At 52.2% G+C, this 23,201-nt stretch overlaps 1 protein-coding gene across 1 annotated transcript; it reads left to right on the top strand.

The window, feature by feature from the left end:
• The first annotated feature begins 5,937 nt into the window (after window positions 1-5,937).
• CACNG1 (calcium voltage-gated channel auxiliary subunit gamma 1) lies at window positions 5,938-16,519 on the top strand. The gene is made up of 4 exons (XM_032429402.1): window positions 5,938-6,172; window positions 14,999-15,073; window positions 16,040-16,177; window positions 16,293-16,519. The coding sequence occupies exons 1-4, from the start codon at window positions 5,938-5,940 to the stop codon at window positions 16,517-16,519; spliced, it is 675 nt and encodes a 224-aa protein (XP_032285293.1).
• The last annotated feature ends 6,682 nt before the right edge of the window (window positions 16,520-23,201 follow it).

Below are 23,201 nucleotides of genomic sequence, written 5' to 3'. Positions count from 1 at the left end.
TCCACCCACCAATCCTCCCTTCCATTCTCTGTCTCCACCGTGCCCTCTGGAACTCCCTGCAGCTCCACCTCCTGGGACACATGAAACCATCCTCTCTCCTAAGGACTCTCCTTCCCACTCCCCCAACCGCCCCCCCACCGTCCTCCTGGTGAAAGCTGTCCCTTCTTCTGCTAGCGTTCTCTGCCCAGGTTCCCAACATGACATTCCTGGCTGCTCAGCCCCATACTCAATCCCGAGAGATGTGGGGTTGCAAAGGGAGAAAGGGAATCCAAGGGACCTTAGGGTCTAGAGGAAGACCGGGGCCCATACACCTGATACAGATATTTTTAAACTTGCAGCTTCCAACAAAACTGCCAATACAACCTCAGGAACAGAAGTCTGTGGTCAGAGAAGGTTATGAACGCATGTCCTTGGACTCGTAATAGCAAGAAAGGGAAGTGAGGGGGATGCTGATGCCTCCAGACCATTATTCCTCTACCTTCCTGGGGAAAAGCCTTCTCTGAGGGCCTGGGGTAGACCACCCCGAGCTCCTCCTCCTCACTGTCATCTCTCAAACACCTTCCTGGCCACTCCTTCACATTCATCAGAGGCTTCACCTCTGCACCCCACATCCTGCCCACCATCAACATCCATGGGGCCAACCACCCCAACTCCCTGGTCTCACAGTTCTCCTTCCTTCGCACCTCTAAAGACTTTTGTCTCCAACCTGGATCTTGGCAGCACCCCTGACCGTCCCCCCGCCCCCTGTAATCTTCTGGGACAGCATCCTCCTCTCTGCCCACAGCTGCAAATGCTCCACTCCTTCTCTCCCTTACCACCACTCTACCCGTTCTCCAACCTCTCAAGCCCTGCAGGGCCTTGACTGCTCCATATTTTCCCAATACATCAACCTTCCTGGTTGCAGGGCCATCAAGAGTCATCACTCAAACTCATCCTTGCCAATGCCCTCCATTCCCTTGGTCCCTTTTCGTTCTACCTTTTCCCCCTGGAAGACCCCAAACTTCCTAATCTCACCTTCCACCTTCTCCTGCACCCGAGCTGCAAGGTGATGCCAGAGAAAATCAAGCAAATTGTAAATCAGCACATGTGTAGGAAGATAGTGACCTCCAAGGCCTCCAAGGCCTCCAAGGATGTCCAAGTCCTAATCCCTGGAACCTGCAAATATGTCGTTTTACGTGGCAGGTGTGATTAAAGTAAGGATCTTGAGATGGGGAGCTGTTCCTGGATTAGCTGGGTGGACCCAGTGTCATCACAAGGGTCCATCTAAGGGAAAGAGGGAGGCGGCAGAGTCAGAGGAGACATGATGGCAGAAGCAGAGGTTAGCATGGCACCATCATGGGCCTCAAAGATGGAGGAGCTCCTGGTCCCCTGGGCTCACAGGATGGAATTGGGGACAGCAAGCCTGATGCAACAGAGGGTCCGAATTGAACAGTGCAGGGAGGCGGATGAAGTGGTGGAAAGAGGTTGGACCAATTGCGTGGCACCGTGCTTTTTTATAGTATCTTAAGATCAAACGCCCAAGGCCATGGCGCAGCCTAATTAAGGCTGAGCTCAAAATTAGATCAGCATGTTGCCAGGGAAGACTTACTCAGCCCCCTCCCAGGTGTGCCCTGGCCCCAGCTCCGAATGAGGTCCACCTATGGGAGATGTTTTCCTTCCTTCCCCTAGTTATGTCTGGTCCTTCTTGGGAAAAGAGCAGTCATTTGGGACAAATGAAAACTGGTTCATCTGGATAAGTAAAATATAGACAACTCCCGTTTAGCTGAGTGTGGCATATCTAAAGATTGTAGAAAATGTTGGATCTCAGGAGGCTGCTTCCTTTTGAACTTGACCACAGAGGTAACAATGATGCCCTCCTGGGGTGTCCCTCAGCATCTTGAGGCAAATTAGCCATTGGTCCAAGCTGTTCTGGGTCTGCCCCAGCTGCCATTTCTAATGTCCCTATGGCCTTAAACCACATAGAAAGGTCCTCTGGATCATCTGGTGGGGTAAATTATTTGAGTTTCTGTCCCCTTCTTTCAGTCCATCTGTCCACCCAGCCATCCATCAGTCATTCAGCAAATGTATATGAAGATCCACCCTGGGCTCAAATGTGGGGGTGTTCTCTGAGGGCACCCAGAATGAGTATATGATACAGCCTCATTTTCTCTACCCTCCAGAAGCTTATTGCCCATCAGAGAAGTGGATCCATTTGTGGTCTGTAAGTAATAATAATATCACTAGCCATCCTGGATATGACTGCCTACTCTGTTAGCTCAGGTAACAAAATACCATAGACGGACTTAAACAACAGAAATGTACCTTCTCATGGTTCTGGAGGCTGGAAGTCTTAGATCAGGGTGCCAGCGTGGTTGGGTTCTGGGAAGAGCCCTCTTCCTGGGTTTCACCGCACCGAGTCCTCACGTGGCAGAGAAAAAGAAAGAACAAGCTGTCTGGTATCTCTTCCTTTAAGGACACTAATCCCATCATGGGCCCCATTCTCATGACCTCATCTAATACAATCACCTCCCAAAGGCCCCACCTCCAAATACCATCACACTGGGGTTTGGGCTTCAACTTCTGAATTGAGGGGCGGACATAATTCTGTCCACAGCACCTAGCACAGGCTAAGCTGGTAAAGAGCGTTATCCCTGATGCTTGCCAGCTCCCCAGCCAGACATCACTGCCCTCATTTAAGATGCAGGAGGGCAGCTTAGAGAGGCTGATGAGCCCAGCCCAGGACAGCCGAGCAGGCTCTGATCTGCGGCTGGCCACTCCATCCCTGGCAGGCTGGTTCCCCAGGGCGCCCTCCTTCCCCATGCCCTGGAAAGGGGAGGGCCCCCCCCGCAGCAGCTGCGGATATCTCCCAGCCCCAGCTCCCAGCAAACGCCAACATCCACCGAGCCCCTTCCCCGGCCCAGCAAGGTTCTGGAGAGCCGCACAGGTGGCCTGGCAGTGGCCTCAATGAGCAGAAAAGGTCTGTTTGGAGGAATTTTAGGAAACGCGGCTGGGGGGCTACGACTTACCTGCAACCCCTGGAGTTGCCCACATGGGGCCGATTTACACAAAGACGACTTCAAGAGGAAGAGGCCATACATCTTTAATGCTCTGCTCCCTGGGGTGGAGGACTCAGGACCCCCCATGCTGCACAAGCCTGCCCCCCACTGAGGCCAGGAGGTTCACCGGGAACAGAGGCAGGGGGGCAGGGAGAGAAGGAGAGCGGAGATGAGGAAGGTTGAGGGCGGAGCTCTGGCAGATTTACCACCTGGATGGGGAGGCTGGTTTGCAACACGAAGGGTGAGCGGTAACTGCCCTCCACCGGCCTATGGCTTTGGACGGGAGGCCTCAGCTCAGCACTGGCGCTTGGTCACTGGGCAGGCCTGGCTTGGCGCATCCTCTCTCTAGGCTGCAGCTTCCTTTTCTCGGTCATGACGGGGTTCAGGGCACATTACTCCAAAATATGGCACCTTGGCATACTGAATAGTTTAGGTGGAAGGAATTCGAGGAACGGCATGTGCCAGGACCCCCGCCCTGCCCGTCTGCCCTGAAGCAGGACCTGAGACCCTCAGGTGGGAGTTGTCCTCCCTCTACCCGGAGGAAAGGAGCTCCTGCATCCCCAGGACCCCAAGAGGGATCTAAATAGACCTCGCTGTTTCCCCAATTTACTGCACTTAGTTCATAGCCTCTTGTTTTCCTGATATCTTTCACCAACTTTCTGCTCTTCATCCCACTGTGCATCCCAGTGCATAAAAACACTCAGTGTGAACCGTTCCTTCGGGTCTTTGTTTCCCGAGCCAAGGCTCCTGTGTCATGGAAAACTTATAGCGAATAAGTGTGTATGCGTTTCTCTTGTGACAGGAGCCTGAGCTGAGAACTTAGAAGGGTAGAAGGAAAGGATACTTTTGCTCCCCCGTAACCACAATAGAGCCAGACTTCTCCTCCCATCTCCAACCATCGCTTCAGAGTTTGGGCTCTGGGTTCTGAAACCTGGCTTCACCATTTCCCTGCTGTGTGACCTTGGACAAGTTGCTTCGTGTCTCTGAGCCTCTGTATCCTTATCTGTAAAATGGATGTCATAGTCTCACTCACCTCATGGATTGGTGTGAAGTTTAAGGGCAATGATGTGGAAAGGCTTAGCACAGCAGATGCTATATAGTAAACACTCACTCAAGATGCGCTGTTCCTATGATTATCGTTATTATTAACAGACTGTGATTCCAAGGCTGGATGCCTCTGAGTGTTTCTCCGCACACAGGAAGAGTATTTCTGTAAGCTGTGGCAACCTGAGGCCAGGATCTTGAAGCTCAAAACCCTGCCCAGCTCAGGGATCTATTCCTGGCCCCACATCAGCCTCTTGGATAGACCCCCAAAGAGACAACTGGTCAACTGATAAAGAGATGCAGAACACAGGAGGGGTGCAGGGGCTCGAGACCCGGGGGGCACATGGGCAGGCAGGACTCTCTGGGGTCCGTCCCAAATTGCTCTCTGTCCTCTGCTGGGTCCACACACCATCAGCCTCTTAATAGTCCTCTTAATAGTCAACCCACTGCTGTTCTTTTTTACTTAAATATATGTATTTTGTTTTTTTTTTTTTTTTTTTTTTTTAAAGATTTTATTTATTTATTTGAGAGAGAGAATGAGATAGAGAGAGCATGAGAGGGGGAAGGGTCAGAGGGAGAAGCAGACTCCCTGCTGAGCAGGGAGCCGGACGCGGGACTCGATCCTAGGACTCCAGGCTCATTCCCTGAGCCGAAGGCAGTTGCTTAACCAACTGAGCGACCCAGATGCCCGCAAATATATGTATTTTGTAAAAGAAAACATAACTGGCAAATCTTGAACAGAAGTAAAACTGAAACAGTAAAATGAAACCAGAACTACAGTCAGGTCCAGCTGGATTCTTTGTCTTTTCCAGGCTATTCTTTGATTAGCAAGCATTGGAAAGGTGTCCGAGAATTACTAACCCCAAACGGAGCTTTCCTTCCGCACCCAGTTGGAGGGATGCGAGGAGAACTGAGAAGGAAAAAGCGGGGGCGCCTGGGTGGCTCAGTGGGTTAAGCATCTGCCTTAGGCTCAGGTCATGATCTCGGGTCCTGGGATCAAGCCCCGTGTTGGGCTCCCTGCTCAGCGGCGAGTCTGCTTCTCCCTCTCCTTCTGCCCCCTCCCCCGTGCACACCGTGCACTCATTCTCTCTCTCAAATAAATAAAATCTTAAAAAAAAAAAAAAAAAAAGCAAGCAAGCAAGAAAAGGAAACAGTGTTCCCACGCTGGGCACAGTGCTGGGTAATGCCAGGCCCAGGAGCCACCGGAAATCTTCCTGCAGTTCGGGGATGTGCTAGGGCTCCAGAGTTCCTGGCAGGGGATCCTCAAGATGTCCTTAGGCAGGATCCTGAGTCCCCCAAGCCTCCAGGACAAGGACCCACTCACACCCGCCCCACTGGTGAGAGCACCAGGCTGTGGAACCTGTGTCCCCCAGGGTCCCCTGCCCCCACCCAGCAGTGTCCCCTGCTCCTGCAGCCCAGAACAGGCAGATTCCCACCCCCCTAGTGTCCCTGGGGCCTACCCCTCAGTGCCTCCCACTCAGGTGTCCTGAGCTGCCAACTGTGGAGGTCTCAAGTCACCATCTAGAGCCTTCTCTCCTGGTCCCTCCTTGAAGTATTTCAGGTCCCAAGAGGGAAAGAAAGCTCTGAAACCTGAGGAGAAGCTATCCTTGGTGACAGGCCTGAGATGTGCATTAATAGAAGCCTCCCTCAGGCCCCTGACACGTCTGGGCAGCTGCTCAGCCCCGTCTGGTGTCCCTCAGCCCCGAGGCCAGCCCCCTCTGGCTCAGCCGGACACACTAAACTTAGCTTCCACCCCCCAGCTCGATCATCGCCGCCACCTCCCCAGCCTGGCCACCACCTGCCCGGGACACACTGCCACCAGACCGTGGCCCAGGGCACCCACTCTTCCGCCACCACCATGTCCCAGACCCAAGCGCCGAAGGTCCGCGCCACCCTCTTCTGCATCCTGGTGGGCGTCGTGCTGGCCTTGGTGGCCGTGGTGACCGACCACTGGGCCGTGCTGAGCCCCGAGGTGGAGCACCACAATGCCACCTGCGAGGCGGCCCACTTTGGCCTCTGGCGGATTTGCACCAAGCGTATTGTCATGCCTGACAGCAAGGACAAGACCTGCGGACCCATCACCCTGCCTGGGGGTAACGTACCCACTCTCTGATCCCATCCCCCCCCCCTCCCCTTCCCCCCCCCCCCCCCCCCCGGAAAAGGTGCCTGTGGGAAAGAGGGCAGGCGTCCCTGCCTCAGAACAGAAATGCCGCCCGGCCCTCTGTGCCCAGGGAGGAGGATCTGAAGTGCGTGTGTCATCCTGGAGGCCAGAGCCGGCTTGTAAACTGAGGGCGTTTGCCTCTAGCTATTTCTGTCCTGCTGAGGCTCCCGGCTTTTCACCCCGAGCCCAGGGCTGCACAGGTGGGACCAGAGGCTCAGGAAAGAATCCGTGGCTCTACCAGACGAGAGGCTTGTGCTCTCCCCAGCACAGACAGGCTAAACGGCCCTAAGTCCTCGGGCTGAAGGGACACGTGCGGCGGGCACGCTCATTCCGCAGCCTCCAGGCTGGGCGTGAGACAGGATCAGCCACACAGTGTACACGGCGTAGGGCAGAATGGAAACGCAGGGCTCCTCGTGATTATTCTTAAGGGTTTCAGGATGGCAACAGTGAAGCCTGGAGCCAAGTGGGGGGCCCTTGCCTGACTGCAGAGGCCACACACCGGTGAAGCAGGACCTGGTTGTAGACCTGCTTTTTGTCAGAACCATCGCTCTGTGCATTCTCCTAGCTCAGACCCCTTCAGAGCTGGGAAGCATGTCCTCCTGCTCAAATTTAAGTGCATTCCTCAATCCCCCCCCATGGGACTGAACCGCACATCAAAGGTGAGCTCCTTGTCAGGAATACCTGGTATGAGGTTGACCAGTCTATTCTGCAAATGGGGAGCCCTCCACATTCATAGCAGACAAAGCCCATGCTGAGGAAAGAGCCCTGTGTGGAGAATCAGAGGTCTGGGCTCCGTCATGCGTGGCCCACGACGCCCCCCGCCCCGCCCAGTGACTCTGGGGTCAACAAAGCCCGTACAGCTTCTGCTGTCTCCTGTAAAACCCAGTGCTTGGGCTCAGCAACATCAAGTCCCTTCCAGTGCTTACCAGTGCCAATGTGAGGTGGTCGTGGACCAGGGTGAGTATAGTGACCCACCTGATTTTCAGAATCATTCCCTCTGTGATCAGACTGGGTGTTCCTTGAACCCTGCCTTCCAAGGAAGTCCGTGCTAAGTCCCCAGAGATCTTGCAGTCTGTGTGTGGGACAAGGGAGCCCAAATTCCATTCCTCTACTTCTCTTTTTCCTCTTCTTTTCCCTCCTGCTGGCTCTAGAAAACTCCTGCCTTGCTCATTCCCGCTAGATACATGGAAGACTCATAAATACCCAGCTGTCTTAGAAACACTGAGTCCCCGGGCTGAGGGCTTTAACAGACATGGACATGTGCTTTTGAAGGGTATCACATAGCTCACAGGCCCACGCTCCTCAGCCAGGGCCGAGCACACCCGTAAACAAATGCATCATCCAGCCAATTCCCATGGGCAGGGCAGGGTGAGGCAGATTCTCTCTGGACCGTGCAAGGGAATGCACTGTTATGGTCCTGTCCACCTGTCCTCAGAAGCACCTGCCTTTTAAAGTCTGGTGAGTTTATAGAGCAGATGAGCAGGGAGGTGAGGCAAGTCCATACAAGGAAGAGACAAATGAGCAGGAGGTTAGCTGTAGAGGACCAGCAGGCATGGTTTGGCCTTGAGCCTGACCAGAGTCTATCTCTATGCCTTCTTGCCCTGGTCCAGAGTGAATCCTCCCTCCCACACTTGCAAGCCCTGCCCTACCCCGCCGACAAGCTTCTGAAATATGTTCCTGCCTTCCCTCTCCTTTCTCTGCAGATGGACACCTTTTTCCTTCCCCACCCACCTTTCCTGTGCTCTGTGGGATTACTCCTTGCTGCAGGGAGGAAGAGAGTTCATACATGTTCTCTCGTTTATTATTAACAGGAGTCATAACCACAAACACAAATCTAGTACGATCCGCCAAATATTGTTTTCAGTGCCTTCCATATTTTTACTTTGAATGACATCAGAAGAAAGGGCAGAGTAAGAATCTCCAAAAACCCTCTTCTCCATAAAAACAATGAGAACTCTGGCAAAAATGGTCAGAATAAACTTTTTCAGAACGCTGGAAATTAACCAGTCTTGCAGCAATCCAGCGAGGGCTTCTTCGAGAAAACTAGGTGAATCTCAGTAAGAATGGTGAGTTTTGTGGTGCTTTAACTTGCTCTATTCCTGTTCCCCCCTCCCCAACTCTGTCATAGCCTTGAAAACCAACAGCCTGCAAACAGTGAAAATTTAGCAGCCTGGCAGCCCCCAAAGGGGACAGATGGGACCAGATCTCTTTCAAAGCTTTATTCCCAGAGAATTGTCATTATTTGATCTGTCTGGTGGTTTCCTGGAAGTCCCCACTTGCAAGGCTGTCTTTATTTGACCTGACGCTGAGCTCACTCAGTGGAAACAGTCTTTTTCCCAGGGCTCATTTGTCAAAAACAATGAGAAACAATTGCTTAATAGCATAGCTTCCTGAGGCAGTATGCAACAGTCAGGGCAAACAATAGGCTAACCAAAAAAGCTAGAGAATGAGATGTCCATAGGTGGCTTTGAAAAGCCCCAACATATTCTGGATAATTTAGGCCTTGTGCATGCAGAGCGCTGTATGGTATATAAGGAAAGGCCTGAAAAGGCCCTAAGCTCTCACCTTGGGCTGATCTTGAGGCTGTGGGCAAGCAGAAAATGAAGGCTAAGGCAGAAATGTAGGATGTTTGGTGGAGTGCTTAGCTCTCTGCTTAGCACAGAGCCCCTCAGTAAAGACTGGGAGATGTATTCATTCCAAGCATTTTACAAAATGTGATCTGATTACCAAACTAACTGAGCAAAGACTTCAGTGGTCCCACATGACAAAGGAAACAGACTTTACAAAATTAATTAAGTCACTCAACAAACAATAACAAACAGCAACAAGAACAAACCCTAGGGAAAGGTGGGACTCTGATTTCCAGAGTTGCTCATTATATTGCTTAAATATTCCAGCTTTAAATTTAAATTTTAAGTTAAAAAAAATCACAAGACATGCAAAGAAGTAAAACAGTATGGCCCATACATAAGGGGGATAAAACCAATCAATAGATCCTTAAGAAAGCCCAGATATTGGACTTACAGACTTTAAATCAGCTTTTTTAGATACGTTCGAAGAACTAAAAAAAAGTCTAAACAACCAAAGATGAGAATGATGTCTCACGATAGAGATTATCAATAAAGAGATAGAAATTATTGTAAAAGGACCTAATAGCGTGAGTCAGGCCCTGTGTTGCACTCTGCGCTGGGCATGGAGCCACTTAAAAAAAAATACTTTGGGGCGCCTGGGTGGCACAGTTGGTTAAGTGTCCAGCTCTTGGTTTTGGCTCAGGTCACGATCTCAGGGTCATGAGATCAAGCCCCACATCGGGCTCCATGCTCAGCACAGAGTCTGCTTGAGATTCTCTCTCCATCTCCCTCTGCCCCTCCCACTTGTACTCTCTCTCTCTCAAATAAATAAATAAATCTTCAAAAAGAAAACACACACAAGAAAATAAAAGTACCTAATAGAAATTCTGGAGCTGAGAACTATAATAATTGAAATGGAAAATTCACTAGAAGTGTTCAATAGCAGATCTGAGCAGGTGCAAAAAAGAATACGTGAACTTGAAGATAGATCAACTGAGATTAGCTAGTGTGAGGAATAGACAGGAAAAAAAAGAAGAAAAAGGAACAGAGCCTCAGAGTCCTGTGTGATAGTATCAAAGGTCCAATATGCACATAATGGTGGTCCCAGAAGGACAGGAGAGAGAAAGGAGCAGGAAGCAGAAAAGCAGAAAAATATGGCTGAAAAGTTTCCATTTTTGATGAAAAATATTAATCTACAAATCCATGGTGCTTAATGAATTCTAGTAGGATAAATCCACACCTAGACACATCATGATCAAAACTGTCGAAAGATAAAGACACAGATTCTTGGAAGCAGCAAAAAATGACTCATCACATACAAGCGATCTTACTAAAGTAGGATTTACAGCTGATCTTTTTCCGGAAACCATGGAGGCCAGAAGGCATCAGGATGACAAATAGAAATATATATATACTCATCTAATCCTCACAAAATCCTCTATGAGGTCCATACTATTACCATCATCCCATCTCACAGATAAACGAAATGAGGCACAGAGAGGTTGAGTAACTTGACCAAGGTCACACAACTACCATGGCAGAGCAGCTAGAGTTCATATCCCTAAAATTCACCTTCTTGGTCACTACATTATACTATTTACAACAACCCAGTAAGGAGGCTCTCATTCTTCAGGTGGTTCATTCTACTTGTGGGAAAACTGAGGCTCAGAGTGGCCTTCCCAAAGCTAACCTTCTCACAAGTTCAACACCCAAGTCTCAAATCCAGAGCCCCTGTTCTCTCCAGCCCACTCCCATATGGTATTGCCCACTGTACATACAAACACAACTCCTAAAAGCTGCTGATCCAGGCAGACACATAGGAGGACAACTTTTGACATGACATGGTTTAGAAGAAGCTCGACCAGGACCTGGTTCAACAGAGACTTTTCAAAGTCCCATTCAGCCACAGAATGCTGGGGGCTCTGAGGACATAAATTGTCTAATTTGGTTTTTCCCACCGACCCAAAGAGTTTTAGAAGAACTGTCATGCAAAGATCAACATCTGAGGTCAATTCTAATGTCTTCAGAGCAAGAGTAGGGTCTTCCCTCATTGTCAGGAGAGGTTGTCTGTCTGAGAGCCCAAGTGAATCATATCCCCTGCCCTTGGGTTGGACAGAATGTTGTTTCTCTCCAGCTCTGTCTCTTTAGGCTAAGGCAGCAGACTGCCCCAGTACCCTACTTCCCGTATGGCTCATCCTCTCTTCCAGAACCTGGTGCAGGAACTGGAGCCATATGAAGGAACATCATGTTATGGACCCCAAGAATTTCAGGGGCTCCCTTTCCCATCCACATGAGCTAATGTTAGAGACCCAGGCCATAACCAGACTTCTCCCCCCCCCACCCCATTGAACAGCAATGCTCTGACCCTCTGGGCTGGGGTCTTGGGGATTTCTTCAACCCATTGGATAAAAGTCCTCAATCAGAGTGGTAGGGGGAGACAGAGCACAGAGAAACCACTGTTGGGAGCATCAAGAACTTCTTTTACAAAAAGGGTGAAGACAGCCCTGCCGTTGATGCAAGTAACAAGTAAGCGAAATATTTTTTCCAACCCCGAAGTCACTGGCTCCCTTGGTTTTGTGTAAAACAAGGTATTTTTTGAAATATATTAAAGTCTGCATCAACCAGCACTGGGTACACTGCTACATTCTCAGTGATAACCCAGAAGCATCCCCTAATCGTATAAGTTACCCCAACTATCAGAGAAAACCTGCATTAACTCAAGTTCAGATTGGAGTTAAACACGCCTTCTGTTTTAGTTCTTTGAAATTGGCACAGTTAGATATAGTTCTGTGTAGTCATTCCCTTAACCAGAATACTTGCTTAACCAGAATACTCCAACCCCAGTCAAGCTCAATAGCTGAGTTCACCATATTATTTTTAAAGATTTATTTTTGTTTATTAGAGAGAGAGAGAGCGCAGTGGGGAGGAGCAGAGGAAGAGGGAGAGTCTTAAGCAGACTCCACGCTGAATGCAGAGCCACACATGGGGCTCAGTCTCATGACCCCAAGATCATAACCTGAGCTGAAACCAAGAGTTGGACACTCAACTGACTGAGCCATGCAGGTGCCCCAAGTTCACCATATTTTTTAAGGAATAACCCACTTAAGTTTTTAGACCACTGAGTCTTCTGACTGTTTATGACAGACATTTCTGAAATACAGAAAAATAGAAATACAAATATTAGAGTCACCATGAGCCATTTGCAGAGACAAAGGAGGCTGGAGGAACTTCCAGCTTCCTGATTATTGGTCCCAGATCATCACCCTGACATTGGTATCTCCACTGACTTGATCCAGAGCACTTGTTTCTTCTGCCCAGTAAAGGGGCTATAATCCATCAAGACCAAGCTCTAAGCCCTGAGCTTTGTGTAGCTGTAACGGAAGCCAGGGAATGGCATGGAAGGATATCCGAAAGGCAGAAGCAGGAAGGCTCAGAACCTCCACAGTTGTCACCAAGCTGTCACTGCCTCTCTCCTCCAAGCCCCTCGCCTGTGACTAAGTGGCCCACACCGGGCCCATCTCTGATGTCCTACCTTTTTAAGTTGCTCTCGATGCTCAGTGTACCCAGAACCCCCAGACAAAGGGGCAGAAGTGAGGTCTGCCCACCTCAGCAGGAGCCTGGGCAATCTTGAGTGACACAGGCAGATGCCCGGCTTGATTTTTCCCGAATGAGCATCTTGTTGGTGCTGGACATGTCTGGAATGACACCTGGGTCTCACGTGCCCCCACCCCTGCTGGGGTCATCAGGGACCACAAAGGGGCTTGTGGTCTTCCATGGGCAGCCTTGGGGCCCTAGAGTAGATGTTACCCCCAGGCTCAGGGCAGAAGACACTGGCCTTGCTCATGTGCTAAGTTCAAGAGAGGGGACAGGGTTGGCCCATCCATTCTCGCGCCCTACGTTCAGCCACATCAGAGAGAAGCTGAGACTTCCAGATGCCCTGTGTGGGAATCCCACCCACTGGGTGCCCCCCATCCCACACAATGTGCTATCATTTAATAGGGGAGGAGAGGGAGTAGGAGTGTCCCCGGGTCACTGAAGGGGAAAATCTCCCCCAGAAAATCCACAGGCTGGCTTCCCCAGACAGGCAGCCTCCCACTACTATCTGAGCTAAGATGGTTTTCATGCAAGCGGCGGTTTGTCGGGATGGAGCCCGCCACTGATCTCGGGGGGCTGACAAGGCAAACACTAACTACATGTGCGAGAGGGGCTCAGCAGCCCAGAACTGCCAAACAGCGATGCTTTGGCCAGGCTCTGACGGGCCTTTTTCTCACGGCCCAAAGGCTTTTAACTCATGGGTTGCGAGTAGTCGGGGAGGCAGCTGACTGTGAAATATACTTGAATCCAGTCAATTCTTTTCAGAGGGTTTTCAGTGACAACCGAAATTGGCCCTCAAAGAATGAAACAGAAATGTTCCTTTGTCCAGAGGGAGACACACACATGGAGACTTAATGACGTCGCACAAGCCATTCAGAAGCAGTGATTCAAGAGAATCTATAGCTAATAATCTAACAAATAGAAGAGGGTTGCATTATGCTTTAAAATAGCACCGGAAGCTGTGAGAGAGAAAAGAGCAGCATTAATTCTGACATCACTGCTGGCAGTCAGACACCCCAAGTAACTCTGCTCAAAAGGAAAGTGATTTAAATATAGAGGCTCAAAGAGAAGGCTGTTTACCTTGCAGAACAGTCACTGCTGCGAACCCAGGCTCGTCCCCAGGGGTCATCTCCCTCTCCATCATGGGAGCTGCAGCAAACCTGACGCTGGGGGAGGGGAAAGGAGGGGCAGCCATAGGCTTCAGTGGCAATAAGATGATTTAGGTCAGACAGAAGAAGGCCTGCAACCCAATGAAAGCTATGTCTTTGGCAACCCTCCGGCGCATTTCCAAAAGAAAGCAGGCATCAATAATCAGGATCATTGAAATACAGCCTGAAAGTGAAGAAACGAATGCGCAACCTAGACGCCATCTAAACCAGGAGTGGAGGTGTTTCCTACTGAGGGTCATGGACCCACAGGAAGAAGAAATCAGTGGAGGGCCTCACACAAATAAAAAGCAACCCGATTTAATTTTAAGAAACATAAAATAATATATATTTTAAAAAACCATTCAGCTACTCCCTAAAAACGGAGTAAAGAATATTAAACTGTACTCAATAAGCAGTAAGAATATCCTTCAATTTTAAAGTATGTCAAGTTACAAGAGAAACTAAGGGAGAAAAATGGAAGAGAAATTATGCCTGAAATTGTGTTTAAAACCAGCACGAATTTCTTTGTTCTGAGTCCTTCCTCTGCGCCCCATCAAATCCAGATTTTTGGTCCTGCTGTTCACAGATCTTCTATGGCTTTCCTGACACTGATCAGCTAGAACAAGCAGCTGACCAGAGGAGGGTTTGTCTGGCCACAGGTGTCAAGGGTCTGATGAAATGACATGATGATCACCCACATTTGGCCCTTGAATGGAAGTTCTCTACCCTGCACTCAAATCCATCCATTTGGCCCACTCAGAAAAGCTCTCTGTGGGGCATTTTAAGAGACCTGGAGCAGGGCTTCCCAAACTGGGTGAGCATCAGAGTCTTCTGGAAGCTTTTGAAACACATCACTTGCTTCCCAGTCACACCCAGGGCATCAGGATGGGCCCAGATACCGATAGGAAACACAGCCCAAGATTTTGGTATGACCAGGCTTTCTCAACCTCGGCCCTATTGATATACTGGTGCCAGTTAATTCTATGCTGTGTGGGGCTGTCCTGTAGTTGGAGGATGGTCAGCAGTACTCCTGGCCTCTATCCACTACCCGCCAGTGACCCCTGCCAAACAGGTCTCCAGACCTTGCCCAACAAGTCCCAGGTGAGAACCACCCTCTGGTCCTTTGTTGACGCTGTTCCCTGCACCCCCTGAGAAACGAGTTGCTGAGCCTCAGTTACCCCATCTGCCTAATGGGCTCAATACGCACAGGACTCTGGCCCTCTTGACTGAGTCAGCCTTTGCTTCCTGAAGATCTCCTAGCCTCTTATGAAAGCCCCTCATCCTGCTGCAATTTTGGTCTAAGCGGGGGAGAAAGATGTTTGTTTCAAGCCAGATTCAGGGTTTAGGGAAGGGAGGGCCAGTCCACGGGGCTATCACACCCACCCTCTCTTGGTGGAGCCTGCCAGCCCTCTGGCTCAACTCATAGGCTGTCTCCCTCCTTTGCAGAGGAGAACTGTTCCTACTTCAGGCATTTTAACCCAGGCGAGACCTCAGAGATCTTCGAAGTCACTACTCAGAAAGGTGAGCGGGTGGGGGAAAGCAGGGAGGGTCAGGAAGAGTGACTCCTGGCCAGGCTGCTGAGCCAGAAAACCATTTGGCACAAAAGCCCTGACTTCTCTGCTTGCAATGCAAAGCGGCTGCGGCCTGATGCTCTGTGCTCCGAGCCCGCAGCCCTGGGCGGCCGGCCGTCCTGAGCTCTCGGTCCATCCGGCCTTGAGAGAGCCTGTAAGGAGAGGTTCCTGGGGAGGCCCCGCAATCGTCTTCCTGCCCAGCCCGAGGGAGGCCGGAGTGACGGGGAAATGCAACAGTACCCCAACCCCCTGTGCTGGTCTTCGGGGCTGCTGGGGCAGCTGATCCCCTCCGTAGCCTATTGGTCCCCCCACCCCGGGGGGCGTCAGGGGAGCCGCCCAGGGCTCTGGGAGCACGTGTGCCCCGGGGGCCTTCCGGGAAGCACGGGGGCGCGGTGCCAACCCTGCCCAGGGTGTGGGCACGCACGCGCACACGCTCGCTCGGAGCGAGCCTCACGTGCCAGCGCACACGCGAGCACACTCGCTCTGGCAGTCTCTACACGTGGGGTGCGCGTGCACACACACGATCGCGCACGGGGCTCTGCAACAAGCCCCACTTGCCGCGGCTGCCTGGAGTCCCAGGACAGACCGCCCTCCGCCCGAGCCCGCCCCCGGCGCCCTGGCTCGCAGGAAGCTTTCTGTTCCAGAAAGGTCTGCGGCCACGTGGCTCCCGCCTGCTGCCAGGCCTCTGCCCGGTGGGGGAGAACCTGCAGCTCAGCGCCCACCCCCCGCGGGGAGTGGGAAGGGGCTCTTGTTGCCACCCTGGCCCCACCCCTTCCCCCCGCCGTGTGACTCGGAGTGAGGGGTTTCATCTCGGACCCTCAGCGTGCTCCCCAGGGAAATGGGCGCAAGGACGCGCGGCACCGGCCGTCGGGCCGCCGCTGAGCCGCGGTGCGGCCCCTGCCCCCCTGTCCCGCAGAGTACAGCATCTCGGCCGCCGCCATCGCCATCTTCAGCCTCGGCTTCATCATCATGGGGACCAGCTGCGCGCTCCTGTCCTTCCGGAAGAAGCGGGATTACCTGCTGAGGCCGGCGTCCATGTTCTACGCCTTCGCAGGTAGCGTGGGGGCCGTGCCCGTGCGGCCGGGCGGCGGGGCAGGGACCGGGGACCCGAGCGCGGCCCCGGGGGGGGCTCTGGGCAGAGGGCCCTGAAGGTCCCGCTCGGCCCGCAGGCCTGTGCGTCTTCGTGTCGGTGGAGGTGACGCGGCAGTCGGTGAAGCGCATGATCGACAGCGAGCACACCGTGTGGATCGAGTACTACTACTCCTGGTCCTTCGCCTGCGCCTGCGCCGCCTTCGTCCTCCTCTTCCTCGGCGGCCTGGCCCTCCTGCTCTTCTCCCTGCCTCGAATGCCCCAGAACCCCTGGGAGTCCTGCATGGACGCCGAGCCCGAGCACTAGCCCTCCCGGAGCCCCCGCGGGGCTTTCCCCTCAGGAAGCAGAGCCTGGCCCAGAACGTTCTAGAGAGGAGGCGGGAGTTTTACCTCTCCCCGGTCCCACCTACCCCACGACAGCCGCTGCTGCTTCCCTCTCTGAGCCCTTCTCTGGGCTGTGACAGGCTCCCCTGGGAATCCAGCAAGTGGACATGATCCACACCTGCCCAGGGTGGGAGGGAGACGGCAGGGGTGGCAGGTGCAGGGGTGTCTGGTGGGGACCCCCTTCCCCTGGAGCTCCAGGTGGTCCTCGCTGAGCCAGTTGTCTTTGATAAGCTGGGTCCAGGTGTCCTCCGTGAGCCCGGTAGGGACCCTGTGCCCATTTACCAGTTCTGGGTGTTGCCTGTGTAAATAGCCAACCCCTCCCTCCTTCTCTGGGACAAGACACACCCTTTCCACTGAACTGAACGTGCCTCCTTGGTTTCCAAGACACGTGAGGAGCATTTTTTCGCTGGGTAGAATCTGACTGTGTTTGGAATAAAAGCTCTTTGAAAACTTACTTTGCCCTTGCACCTTCCATACAAATTGCTTGGATTCCTGACCTCGGATGGCCCAGGGGCCCCATGACCCTGGAGGAGGAAGAAAAGCATGTGTCCCGGTCCCCCCCGCTGCGTGTGTTGAGGACTTTTGTAGGGAGGTGTGGGGATGAGGCCGGGGGGGGGGGGGGGATGGGGTAATGGGGTCTTGTTTACCAATAAGACTTAGAGGTTCTGAATTCTAGCTTCGATCGCTGGGCCCTGGGATTTTCTTTGGGAGAAACCAGAGACCATCTGGCAAGGCAAGGGTGTTAAGGAGGGGTTCTTTCCAGAGCCCCAGTGCGCTGGCCTCCCAAGTGCTAAGAGCACTCAAGCAGTGGCACTACACGGTCTGATTTCAGATGCTGGATTTTTGTTGCAGGGAACATCAGGAAGCTGCGCTTAGCAGTTAGACACTTAGGGCCCCGCCCCTCCGGAGTGTCCTAAGTTACACTTTCTACCTTCCGAAACCGTCCTGGTAAGTCAGACGCGGGGTTAGCGCTCAGTCCTCTGCCCCTGGGGTTGCAAACTACAGCCCGTGGGCCAAACCTGGCCCGCCGTCTGCTGTGACACAGTCCACAGGCTAAGAATGGTTTTTACTATTCCAAATGGTTTTTAAAAAGCAAAAGAAGAATATTTTATGATATTTGGAAAGTATTTCCATTTCAGTGTCCGTAAGTAAAGTTTCACTGGAACTGTCAAAGAAAAAGTCACTCAAGGGCGCCTGGGTGGCTCAGTCGGTTAAGCGCCTGCCTTCGGGCCCAGGGTCAGCTCCCTGCTCAGTGGGGAGCCCGTTTTCCCTCTGCCCCTCTGCCTCTCTCTCTCTCTCTCTGTCTCTCATGAATAAATAAATAAAATCTTAAAAAAAAAGAGAAAAGAGAAAAAGTCACTCAAGTGGTGTAAGGGCATATTTTAATCAGTAACATACTCTTGCAATAGGGTATAAACTGTGACAGGCTGTCTGGCTCGCACTACCTGGCCCTTTATGGAAAAAGTTTGCTGACCCCTGTTCTGGAGTAACCGTACACTCATCAGTCAGCTAATTCACCCCTCGCCGTTCCCATCTGTGATGGGAGAGAAAAGAGACCCATTCGTTCTGCTTAGAACAATTTAAAGGGAAGAAGCATGAGTCTGGGGGCACCTGGGTGGGGGTCGTGGTGGGGCTTGTCCAGATGGCTCCGTGTTGTCTCAGGGGGTTGGGCGGGGCTTGCAGGAGTGGCTGAGGAGCCTGGGGGACAGAGAGCACAGCCCAGCCTGCTTTCCAGCCAGGGGTGGAGCAAATGGCTGGCACACGATTGTGAAAGCAAAAGGGTCAAAGAGAGCAGGGTGACATAAATGTCAGGAAGCCAAAGCCGGGAGCTGCAGAGAAGGGAGGGGGGCAGGTGAGTCCTGGAGGAGGCTACACAGCCCCACGTGGCCCCACAGCCACCGGCGGGCCACTGTCCCAAAGAGGCAGAGACAGAAGCCGAGGGCAAACGTGCTCCAGGTAGGAGAACGGGAAAACGGAAGTCTGGGCCAGCCAGGGAGTTGGGGCCACGGTTTAGGAGTAGGAAGAAAGACAGACGACCTCATCCCACAAACTCCATTTTGGAAGTCAGTGTTATCATCGTTTTTATTATTATGACGACTTTTACCAGAATTAGACCGGTGTGCATCTTAGGTTCCTACATGGGTGCCCGTGTTTTCGGCACCGAAGAGCCCTTCTGAGTGGAGTACCAACTGAACAGAATACACTTGGTTTCCCAGAACTTGAACTCTTTCAAGAGAGTCCTAGGTGCACCCGAAACTGCTTTGCACACAAAAGCATCCGAGGGTGGCTGCCAGAGAGCCACGCATTCTCGCATCTGCTCCAGCTTCTGCCGTGGAGAAAAATAGGCTGCAATAAAGCAAAACAGAGCCTGATGCCAAAAAGGAAACAGATCCACCAAACCAAGGAAGGAAAACATGCTTTTCTCCCCAGCCCACTGACCTATGCTTGCCAGGAAGGATGTCCAGAAGGGGCAGTTGGTCCGGCTTGCTCCGGCTGGGTCAGGCTCAGGATTCAGGGTGTCTGCTGGACTTCAGCGCAGGGTTCAGCCAGGCCACGCTCTGAGGGCCTTCCGACCCCTCGCTCGGTGTGTGTGCGCATTTCACGACCATCGGATCAAGGTCTCACACACCTTCACTCTCTCGGCTCTTTAGAATTCACTGGATTCCATGAGGAGCCAGGACTAGCAATTCGGTAATAAATATTTTTGAGTGTGCGATTTTTTTAAATGGCGGTAAAATATCCATAGCATAAAATGTACCATCTTAACCATTTTTTTAAAGATTCGCTTATCTATTTGAGAGAGTAGTGGGGAGGCGTAGAAGGAGAGGGAGAAGGAGAATCTCAAGCAGACTCCGTGCTGAGCAAGGAGCCTGACATGGGCTCCATCTCACAACCCTGAGATCATGACCTGAGCCGAAGTCAAGAGTCGGACGCTTGACCGACTGAGCCACCCAGGTGCCCCACCATCTTAACCATCTCTAAGTGTGCAGGTCAATAAGATTAAGTACATTCACATTGTCATGCAACCCATCCCCAGAACTCTTCCATCATCCCAAACTGAAACTTTGCCCCCACTAAGCAACTCCCCACTCCCCCTCCCCAAGGCCCTGGCAACCACCATTCTCCTTTCTGTCTCTATGAATTTGGCTCCTTTAGGGACCTCACGGAAGTGGAATCATACAGTATTTGTTCTCTCCTGTCCGGTTTATCTCAGCGTAATGTCCTCAAGGTTCATCCATGTGGGAGCCTGTGCCAGAATCTCCTTCCTCTTTAAGGCTGAGTGAATTCCATTGTGTGACTGACTCTACCATGTTTTGCTTATCCATTCGTCTGTTAATGGACACTTGGGTGGCGGCCACCTTCTGGCGACTAATGCTGCCATGAACAAGGGTGTTCGAGTATATGTCTTTGGGACTCTGTTTGCAATTCTTTTGGATCTCTACCAAGTGTGACATTTTTTAAATCAAAATTATTGCAAAACATCCACGATGAACACAGTGTCAAGAGTTGACTTGGAGACAGGATCCAAATTATTGACTTTTCCTACTGTCACGCTCCTGTGACTTGGCATCACGATGGAAAGCAGCCACAACCGTCCCCGTGTACACGGGAGAAAACGGAAGCAAGCCTGCTGCTTTCCCAGTGTCTAACCAGGGCCCTTTACCAGTCTGTCCTCACCCGACCTCTGTCCAGTAACTGGGGTGGGGAGGGGGGCGGGCTGCAAAGAGACATCTCACCCTCTCTTTGGCTAACACATACAAGGTCCTGACCAAGCGGTTGGGTTCTTACTAATCCCTCCTTGAGACTGAAACTTTCAAGGATCTGCGTGTATCTCGATTTTTCCTGGCTGCCCCAATAAAGATGGATTTTCATCACATCCTACAGCAATATTTCCCCTGCCAGTGTGGCCTGTCCTATTTGGATCAAATATTTTATTTACAAGTTCATTTCTAATTTATACCCTGCCCACTTTCAGAAAAGACCTGAAGGAGAGACAGGGACTAAGGACCCGGTGATGTGGAACATAGCTATTACCTGCTGCTGTGCAGGTTGGGAGGGAGCTGCCCACGGCCCCCTCTCGCCCACATTTCATCATGTCACTTGTTTGCAGCCACCAAGGCCATAAATTCATCCCCACATGAGGCATGGCTCCTGCATGGTAAAGAAAGTTAACTGAGCTCATTGCCATTACCAGGGGCAATGCTTTCTTCCTTCGGCTGGAACATGAAAGACCTGACCTCTTGGAAATTGTCGATTTGAGTTTAGGCTCGCCTCTCTCTTTGCCCACAAAGTGGTCCTGGTAACCCCACGAAGATGGAGGAGGGGAGATTTGCAACCACTACCAGAGCGTCCTGGGCTCTGAATTTAGGGAGCTCAGATATCAATTCCCAAGTCACTGCTTTACACTGCGGATGCCCTCCCCAGCCCACTCCGCCAGGATGATTTGGTCGCAGCAGACACACGCGGCATTTCCCAGGGCCTGGGGGCCACCAAGCCCTAATGAGGCTAACGAACACAAGGATGCGGCCTACCTAGAAAGGTCCAGGAGGCAGGGAGGTGGTGACGTGTGATCCTCTCAAGGGGGAAGTGAGACGCAGCCCCCGAGGCCGGCCCCGCCTCAGTGAGCGGCCACAGGACACCATGACAAAGGAGGCCGAGGGTGAGACCGGGGCGATAGCTGGCAGTTGTCACATGAGGCGATGGCAATGACAGAAGCCGAGAGGCTCACATGCCGGCTCCCCAGATCCGGGCAGCGGACTCTTGGCCGAGAAACGGGCTCCAGGAACTCCCCAGTGCCACTGTTTTGTGGGGTTCACAGAAGTGATATTTACCGCTGCGGGAGGGCGCGGAAGTCTGGCTGAAAGAAGCTTCTCCTCCTCCTCATCTTCCTCGGAGAGATAGAGGCTCCCTCAAGACCAGGAAGACCCGGATCCATCCCTGCATCCAAGGGGCCTCCCTGTGGCCTCCATGGCAAAGGGTCTGTTGACACACTTCACTCTTCCATTTCCCCGTTCAAGGCCTGCTTTGCACATGGGCTGAAAGCCCCCAGAGCACAGAGGCCAACTGGCCTGTCCACTGGTGCGTGGGGGGCCCCGTGCCCCCAGGAGGCGCCTTCAAGAAGGCAGAAGGAGGGACAATAAATTGCTCTGAGGGAAGCAACGCAGGTTTGTGAGTCGGGTAAAGAACACATGGGGTTGTCTGTCCACGGAGTATTCCATTTGAATCGATGAGGGCCCTGATACGGTTTCCCATGCAAAGGTACACCCTCAGTTACCCTCATCCTTGAGGCCCCACCATGTGCCAGGCCCGGGGCGTGATGGAGAGTTCTAGACTAGGTCAGCTGTGAACTTTCTCAGTTTCGTCGCCGGCAAACTGATGGACCAGCATGCGTGAGAGACTAGCTCATCACTTGGTCCCCCCAGTTCTACTGTCCTCTGGGTCCCCTTAGACATGGAGACACACTAAATGGTCCCATGCCTCAGGAAACATGATTTACACATTTTAAAAATCACTGTGAAATATATTTGAGGGGAGCCTGGGTGGCTCAGTCAGTTGGGCATCTGCCTTCAGCTAGGGTCATGATCCCAGGGTCCTGGGATTGAGCCACACGTCGGGCTCCCTGCTCAGCGAGGAGTCTGCTTCTCCCTCTCCCTCTGCCCCTCCCCTTGCCTGTGCTCTCTCTCAAATAGATAGATAAAATCTTTTCTTAAAAATTAAATAAATAAATAAAATGTTTGGGAACCTTCCCATTAGATGATCTTTAAGATTCCTTCTAGCTACACTCAGTGAAGCAAATCCTGCATTCATAACTGGTACAAGTTCAAGGAAGAAAGCAAGCTCTCCTTAAAATAAAGTTTACGTTAGGGGCACCTGGCTGGCTCAGTCAGTAGAGCACGTGACTCTTAATCTCAGGGTCATGAGTTCGAGCCCCATGCTGGGTGTAGAGTTTACTTTAAAAAAATTAAAATTAAGTTTACATTGCTTATCTTATGGATGGCCAAGGGAAGGATCTTCAGGAAGGAATAGTACGATGAAGGCAAACAGAGGCGCAGATGAGAGAGGTCTGCGGGGAAGGAGACAGCCAGACAGCGATAGGACAGTAAGCGTCCCTCCTTCCGGGATCACCACCTGACCTTCCACGTCCTATCAGCTCACACGTGTCCCGGAATAATTCTTCACCGCCACGGACTGACTTTGCACCCCTTTCCACAGCCATACAGTCTGTCTTCCACCCCCTCTGCCACCAGAACCCCTCCCCTGGGGACCACCGACGGCCTCACCATTGCCAACCACATTCTAGTAGAACTTTCAGTAGCATTTTGTACTTCGGGCCTCTGTTCCTTCCAAAAATTCCCCGGATTTCCTCTTTGTCCTCTTTCTCTTTACAGGGCTCCTGCTTTTCGCACCTGCCCCTTACGCCTGGGGGTCTCCGAGTCTCCCATCTTCGGCCTCCTCGTCCCACATCGCAGTTGCTGAGAAACGTCACTCTTTCCCAGGCCCTCCGCTCCCTGGGAGCCCATCCCAGCCTGCACCCCCCCTCCCCACCTGCACCCCAGGTGCTCCAGAGCGCCCCAGACACATACGTCCAGACCCAACCTCCCACC

Source organism: Phoca vitulina, unplaced genomic scaffold (assembly GCF_004348235.1).
Source record: "Phoca vitulina isolate PV1807 unplaced genomic scaffold, GSC_HSeal_1.0 scaffold41, whole genome shotgun sequence".
Taxonomy (NCBI): domain Eukaryota; kingdom Metazoa; phylum Chordata; class Mammalia; order Carnivora; family Phocidae; genus Phoca; species Phoca vitulina.
The sequence above is the reverse complement of the archived record's forward strand: the minus strand, read 5'-3'. Positions and strand labels throughout refer to the sequence as shown.

Coding starts and splice junctions, on each gene's coding strand:
- CACNG1 (XM_032429402.1), top strand. CDS start 5,938: ATGTCCCAGACCCAAGCGCCGAAGGTCCGCGCCACCCTCTTCTGCATC. Junction 15,074..16,039: donor CGAAGTCACTACTCAGAAAG/GTGAGCGGGTGG, acceptor CCTGTCCCGCAG/AGTACAGCATCTCGGCCGCC. Junction 16,178..16,292: donor CATGTTCTACGCCTTCGCAG/GTAGCGTGGGGG, acceptor CTCGGCCCGCAG/GCCTGTGCGTCTTCGTGTCG.